The 7,870-nt window shown below is 37.6% G+C and overlaps 1 protein-coding gene and 1 long non-coding RNA gene across 2 annotated transcripts; both read right to left on the bottom strand.

Moving 5' to 3' along the window:
* Window positions 1-425: 425 nt before the first annotated feature.
* Window positions 426-3,333, bottom strand: LOC103957659. The gene is made up of 4 exons (XR_007259120.1): window positions 3,075-3,333; window positions 2,795-2,829; window positions 2,552-2,652; window positions 426-2,365 (listed from the first exon to the last, which is right to left on the bottom strand). It is a non-coding gene; the product is annotated as an uncharacterized LOC103957659 (long non-coding RNA).
* Window positions 3,334-4,304: 971 nt separating this feature from the next.
* LOC103929020 (U-box domain-containing protein 43-like) lies at window positions 4,305-7,611 on the bottom strand. Its single transcript, XM_009338169.3, has 4 exons — window positions 7,596-7,611; window positions 6,698-7,459; window positions 6,303-6,603; window positions 4,305-5,809 (listed from the first exon to the last, which is right to left on the bottom strand). The coding sequence occupies exons 2-4, from the start codon at window positions 7,439-7,441 to the stop codon at window positions 4,356-4,358; spliced, it is 2,499 nt and encodes an 832-aa protein (XP_009336444.2). The 5' UTR covers window positions 7,442-7,459; window positions 7,596-7,611; the 3' UTR covers window positions 4,305-4,355.
* Between the last annotated feature and the right edge of the window lie 259 nt (window positions 7,612-7,870).

Below are 7,870 nucleotides of genomic sequence, written 5' to 3'. Positions count from 1 at the left end.
TGTGAAGATTATGAGTACCTAAAAAGCTCAGATAACTTGGGCTCCATGGAGTTGAGAACCCAAGACATGACCAATTGATCATTACACAGCCATGCATCGTACGTAGGAGAGGTAGATGCAGGAGGTTCAATGTTACCAATGATGTATCCCAACTTCGATCTTCTTCCTAGGGCAAGAGTCACAGCCCGAGACCAAGGAAGGTAGTTGAATTCATTTAGCAAAACTGAGCACAACTTTTGATTTGGAATGATTTCACCATGAACTACGCTGAGAGATGAAGTAGAGGAACTGGTAGCCTTTGAAATAACCGGATTGTCTTCTGCCATAATTTAAAAAAAAAAAAAAAAAAAACAGAAGAAAGAATAACAATGGTGAATCAATCAGAGGCAGGTCGATTAAGGTTCATGCTCTGATACCATATTGAATTCTTGCTTAAACTTTTGGTATGTATTTCATCATATGTTTGATTTACAAGTGGGGGCTCTTATAGAGAGACCGAGCAAGGCTGAAAGCCTTTGGACAAACTAGGGCAACATACCACTGAAGGAACCAATAGATAAAACAGCTAGCCCTAGATGCAAGTTACAAGATAGATTGATTGATTTGTACTAGTTACAAGCAACTAAAGTGGCGGCTGCAACTCAACACATCTGGAGAGTTGCAGATGCAACTCAAAAGCAACTTGGGCCCTTCTGTCCTTCTTTTAACAATATCAAACACCTTCCCTACAATTTTTAGTGTTGTTAAAAACCTACTTTCTTAAGATTATGAGGTTCATTCGAATGTGAAATCCAATCCTGGAAATACAACATCCCACTTTTCCTCTCTTGGAGATTCCCCAAAATATTCATTCTTAATTCTCACCCATCCAAAACAAGACTAGGGCTAATTTAGTAATATGACTCACTTACAAATAACTCATTTTATTGACTCACTGCACATGCATCACTTGTGACATTCTCCTAGTTCTTTCTATAGGAGAAGGGGGTTTGCGTCGAGACACTATGAGATGTGAGCTAACGACTAAGAGCATCTCTAAACAATAGCAAAATATCTTGGAATGAGCATTTTCATTTTCAATGGTAGGAAAGTCTTGTGCAACACTCATTTTAATTGAAAAATGTAAAAATGTAAATTTTTTTACACCTTCAGGAGATGGACCCCTCTATATGAGAGAAAAGTACCTAGAATCTCAAATTTTCATTTCTCCATTAAAACTCATATTTACACATTCTAAAAATGCAAAATAAGATATAAATGTAACCTTTACATCGCAAATTTGCATCTCTATATTGAAAATGCTAGAAGAATGCCACTATACTGTAGACTAGCGGCAAAGACTTGAACTAGTTTGATAATCATTTCGTTTTCGGTAATATTTTAGAGAACAAGGAAATATAGAGAGAAACGAAAGAGATGGGGAGGAGAAATCAAAATGTATTTTTGTTCCCATTCGAGTGCCTATTTATAAGTGTAGGATTTACATAAAAAATGTCCTAACTAATTACATATTACATATTGACTCTAAAGTGAACAGCCACATAATAAATATTAATTACAACAATAATTGTTTTTATTTTTTTCAGAAGAAAACTGATATTCAAAGAGAGAAAAATAAAAAAAAAACAGAGTTTAAAATCAGGACGGCATAAAATCAATTTCAGATTTCAATTTTCATTTTCACATTTTCTCTTCTTTCTCTACGCAAAGTATCAATCACTTTTCCGTCCCAAAATCCAATATATGGGATCTCTTGACTTGGATAAAATGTCGCTCGACTCTTACATTGCGGATTCAGTGATTCAGTCTCGAGAATTATCATTGAAAAAATGTAAAAAAAAAAAAAAAAAAATCACTTGTAATCTCATTGCTTCGTGACGAAGAAACAATGCTGTTGAGTTTGGATTTATATATCATTCCTTCGGAAACATGCAAGCTTAACCAATAGCCTTTTAAGATAGTCGGATCCAATAATTTGGTTTGGTTTGTAGTTTTTTTGCGGATTTGGAAAAAGAATAGCAGGTAGTTAAACATCTGATAACTGACAAGTTAAAGTTTAGATTGTTTCTTCACAATGAATTGAGCTAAGCTTAAAAGAAACAGTTTCTCCACAAATTCATACATGAAAAGGTAATGGAAAATATCACCCCATGTTACTACCAACAGAAAATGTTGCTTACTATATTTTGAAGAGAGTATAGCAGGTAGGCAATAATCTGATAAGTAGTGTCATGTTTTTGCATCTCCCTAGGCCTCATAACTAGTGGCAAACGTATATATTTTGAAAGGGTAAGATATGTTGGATTTTTAGATCGCCATGCCCGTCTCATTCTAACGACACCGATACTGTTTTCAACTTTAACACCTGCCAAATCCGTCAAGTGTGGGGTTTTACCACAAAAGGTCTCGATATTAGTTAAAGTAGGCTAATCCTATTTAAACCCATTGGATTTCTTTGAACCCGGATGTGGGACTTTAACAAGATATGTTTTAGATAATTCATGAATTAATATTCAAAAAGCGCATATACTTAAGGAAAGACTGATTTTACCTTCTTGATATCCAGCCACATTTGGAATAAACGAGGCCCTTCTAGCTCGATCTCTAGCTTCATATGCTCGAATGTAACAGCAGGTTATCATATAAGGATTCCTATTACACCAATTCCAATTTATCAAAACTAAAATTCAATAACAACACATATAATAACCGAAAATCCGCAGTGAGTATGCTAACAATATAACTTTCCTACCACTAATTTCTAGAAAGGCATAGGATCATAGATTCATATTACCTCTTCGAAACGCTGAACTGTAAGTAATGTCCTGCCTGTCACAGTCATACCACACAGTTTCATCAAACTTCAGAACAAACCACTTTCTTCAACAAAAACCTCAAATTTCTATAATTCCAAATTGCCAAATCAAGAAAGCTCAAATTTTTAACACTTCAAAATGACCAAACTAAACAAGTCTACAATTTTGATACTTAACGGATGAAATTCTCAAATGGGCAATCATTAATCAAGGCAAAAACAAGCGGAAGGAGAGTTAAATGGGTAAAAAGGAGCTGACCCATGTTGCGGTGTTGGTCGTAGTCGATGCCCATCTCAACGAACAATTGGTTCATGGGTGGCGTTGAAGCGGTGGTCTCACCCAGCTGCTGGACAGCTCCATGGTGGCTTTGATTTAGTGTGGATTTGGAGGGTTTGAAGAGAGGAAAATAGAGTTGGTGCTCTCTCATTTGTGGGTCTGGGAATTGGGCAACCAGTAAAACAAATATGAAGGATAATTGTCTTTTTTTTATTTTTTTTTTCATTAAATGCCTAAAACCTTTTTTCTGAAACGACTATGTCCTAGTTATGATTTTTTATCACCAAATCCAAATGACGTTGTCTTGGCTTGGAGAAAACAAGTAGTCCTGCTAATTTCCTAGAAAAAAAATACAAAGTAGTCCTTGCACGTTTTCCAACCGACTAGAGGGGTGGCTAGTCATTCCTGTTTCTTTTCTGGCTAGAGTAAGGGCGGCCGCCTTTCCTTGTGTCTCTATAACTTTGCCTTTGTTCAGAACGATAACATTTTAGCATACTCCAATATCTTAACTCATTGTGCTAAAACGTAAAAGCAATCAATTAACAACAATATAATTTGTCCCATGTTTATAGAACTAGCTTAGTCTTATAAACTAGTCATACTATTCTGTATAATTTTATATGGATAGGGAAAATGGAATTAGCATTGAACTAGAAGGCATTCATATATTGTGAGGAAGGGATTTAGCATGGCTAATGCATTTTGTTACTTGGATAGCATGATAGGCTTCAAAGTAAGATATGTTGGAAAGTAGGGATGGGATCAAATGGGTATGGGATTTTTTTAATTTTTTAATTTTATTTTTCTACTAGAACCCATTACACCCATCTCTCAATGGGCTGGATATGTCCATATCCATATGCCCCAACACACTGGACCGGCCTTGGAGAGAATTTCCATCAGGAGATGAAGGCATGATTGCTTGCATTCTCACATTCATTTCATGTTATAATTTTGGGTATGTATGGCTCATATCAACAGAATTCAACATAATGAGCACAACAGGAAGATGTATACCAATTAAAAAGTATTTGATCAAATTTTCTTGAGTATCTACAAACATTTAGCGCTGACATATATTTGACCATTAAAATAGATCTAATGACTTTAACTGAGTAACTAATGACAGTTGAATCAAATTCAACAGTCAAATTTGTGTCGCCACTAATCGTTTGTAGATACTCGAGAAAATTGATGTATGATGTCTATGTATAAGTAAAATCACAAACACAACCTTCATTACATCAATATGGCACTATTGCCTTAAAAGTAACTAGATTGAGCTTGCAATAACTCTAGTTGCGCCAGTAATTTTGCAGTGGTTGATTTCAATCTGGAGTCACCATGCTGCGCTAGATCAATCAGCACTACCTGAGCAGACTCCGCGTATGTCACTCGGTGTTCCTCAACTGCGAATATCTTCTCCAATATCCACAGTGCTTTCTCTTGAGCCTTGATGCTCCCGGATTCGAGGACTTTTATGATGGGCTGAATTCCTGACTTTTTGGCTATGTAATTGCTTCCGTTTTCCCAAATGTCGTCGTGCAAGAGGGTTGCAAGGACACTCAGTGCGGCTTCATCCGCTTCCCTCTCACCACCTTCCAATATTTGGATTATAGGAGGGATAGCACCTGCCTTGACCAAACAAAATGTGCTTTTCACAAAGCATTTTCCATCATGAACTTCACAAACAGCATCTTGAGAAGGAGGAACGCACAACCACCTTGATTTCCTCGACTTCCTTAGAGATGATGAATTCTGTGAAAATTGAGCTAGTGACGTTGCAGCCCTGCATTTAGCAACAGGCGATCCACTCGAGAGTAACTTTACAAGCAAAGGAATTACACCTTGTTCTGCTGAATACAGTTGTAATTTCTTATCAGAAGGACTTGTGAACCGAATCAATAGACCTGTAATGCTTTCTGCTAACCAGCATGTCTCCTGTGCTACAATTTCGGATCTTGGATTCATTATGGATACCATAATCGGTACCAAATTCTCTCTCTTTAATAACTCCGTCACCTTCTTGTCACTAATGGGAAGATGGCTAAGTATGCCAACTGCAGCAGCTTTTTCACTGTCAGATGTTGATGTTGAGATGATATTGATGATTCTTCTGATATAGGTTTCTCCTAGTTGGTCTGTCAACTCTTCTGTTAAATCTTTTGAAAGAGTGTAAAACAAATTCAAGGCACTGCGCCTGATTTGAATGTTAGTTTCCATCAGGAAGGGTAGGAGAAGCTGAACGGCACCATTTTCTTTCATCCTTCTTCTAACTTTTCCTGCTCTGGAATGAGAGGCAATGCTATTAAGTGCTTGTAATAGGTGATTTTGAATTACCGGACTGGTGAGATTTAAAAGTGAGAGCATCTGCTGAGTGACATTTGAGTTCACAAGAATAGATTCTGATTGAGCAATCCTTGCAAGAATTGCTGATGCAGGCTCCCGAAGAGTCATCAGTACTGATGTCACAGAAAAAAGGAGCTGAAGCAAGGATGCTACGATGCCTGAACTGATCAAGCGCTGGATATTTTCTGTCAGGTTTGACAGATTTTGCAAGGCACTTAAAGCAGATAATTTGGCTTCGAGCTTGCCTACACTAAACATTCTGACAAGGGGTTCAATCGCACCATTTTCCCCGAGGGAAGCTCTACTTTGATCTGTGAGCTCCATCCTTGAGAGTGCTGTTGCCATCAGGATCTTACTCATGTCCGAACCTGCAAAGACATGATATGGATAGTTTGTTAAGTGCCCCGGAATTTGCAGGATGATGGAGGTTAAACCTTACCAACAAGAAAATGGAGGTTAAAAGACCATGATCTCTGTAATGTTCATTGACAAAACAAAGTTGATCTATACAAAGACACATTTATGTGCTGAATGCCTCAGCTGTATCACTGTAAGATGTATTACAAGGAAATTGTATCCTACTCAATTTGCCGGTTCAGCTTGAACGCTAAGACCATAAACGGGAGGTCAAATCCAAATTCGAGGTGAACTGTGATTATCGTTTGGCTAATACCCTGATTGAAATTAAGCATATGAAAAACAAAAAAAAAAACTAATTTCGCTCAGCTATAAACCACAGATTCAAGCAAATTACACAAATAATCAGTTTTTCAGGGTTACAGTTTTAGATTCTACTGCCCTGTGGTTAGATAATCATCAAAACAAAAGGAGCTGCAAAAGTGAGAGGAAGCTTTGCATCACCTTCTTTTAGGTACTGCACTAGTGGCTCAAAGTAACCGGCCTCTGCCATATGAAGCGCATTCTGAGTATTGCTAGACAATGCATTCAACAACTTCCCTGCGTTATGTGAAGCGACACAATCATCCCCATTTAACAAGGCAACCAACATAACTATACACCCTTGAATCCGCCCAAGCCGGCGCCTGACTGACTGAAGATCCGAGAGATACAGCAACAACCCCACAGCTTCTTTCCTTTCTTCTTCATCTCGTACCAATGATTTCACGATCGCAGATAAAAAACCAACGTCTGCCATTTTCTCCTGCACACTACTTTATAAAGTGAGATAACAAATTCACATGGAAATCATAAATTTAAAATCAAGATTGATGTGAACACAAAAAGAAGAAAATTACCTTATTATGAGCATTATCTGAAGCAAGGCTGCTTAACAATCGAATAATACATAGCCGATTATCTGAATCACTCGAACTCAACCGATTAAACAGAATCGGAATAACACCTTCATTAGTAATCCATTCATCTCCAACCCTTTTGTCTCCAATCAAATCATTCAATTCCAAAAGTGCAAATTTAAGCTGTTCATCATCACCATACTTAATTTGCAAAGAAACATCATCAATACCAAAAGAAACCCTTTTCTCCTCCTGTATTTCCTCTTCCACTTCCACTTCCATTTCCAACTCACTAACAAGACCAGAACCATAACTAGTGCTCGCAAACGAACTCACATCGAACCGTGTACTTATCAAATCCTTGTGTAAGCCCCCAATCTTGTGCTTCAAATCTGCAGACACTTCTAGACTTGCCAAGAGTACTAACCCTAATGATCTCCCAAGATCATGAACTACATCCTCAACTTGTCTAACAAATGATTTTGTCTCTTGGGTTTTCAGCAAAGCCTTGGCTCTCTTGAGCTCTGACCCAAGAGACTCAACAGCTTTTCTGACTGGTTGGTGATTAAAAAACTTGGTATTCTCCATTAATCCATCAAGAATTGGAGCTAATTTCCCAACCAAGATTACAAATTCAGTCACCACTTCTCTTTGGGTTTCTGAGTTTTGAGCTAAAGAACTCACCTCAATCACCAATGCTTTAATCTCCATCACAAGTTCTCTAAAACCTCTCTTCTCCTCCATATTCTTCCTCTCTCCCCACTGCAAAGAAACAGAGCAAATTAATAAAGATACACCCAAGAGAGAGATTTGTGACCCTACAGACGGTTCGAATGGTTGAAATATATAAACGAATGGGAACACAGAGAAGATACAAGGAAAAAGTATTGAAATCGACTTGAAATGTTGATTTCTTGGCCGTCTTGAATGGGTAAATAGTGAATGGCAAGAAGGCTTGGAAGTTTGCAGTTTGGATTTAGGTGAAGAGGTATCAAAAGGGTCAGCGTCAGTCTGCTTTGACTAGGCTGCTAATTAGTTATTAATGTAATGATAATATCTCCCCCTTCTAGTTGTTGTTCTTACACCATTGAAAGAAAATGGTGGAATGCAGGAGAAGCAGTCAAACGTTGGCAATTACTTCTCCGCCTGTTTTTGGTTCTCTCATTCTTTTTC

Source organism: the organism of the source record quoted next, unplaced genomic scaffold (assembly GCF_019419815.1).
Source record: "Pyrus x bretschneideri cultivar Hongxiangsu unplaced genomic scaffold, Pyrus_bretschneideri_v1 Contig24, whole genome shotgun sequence".
Taxonomy (NCBI): Eukaryota; Viridiplantae; Streptophyta; class Magnoliopsida; order Rosales; family Rosaceae; genus Pyrus; species Pyrus x bretschneideri.
The sequence above is the reverse complement of the archived record's forward strand: the minus strand, read 5'-3'. Positions and strand labels throughout refer to the sequence as shown.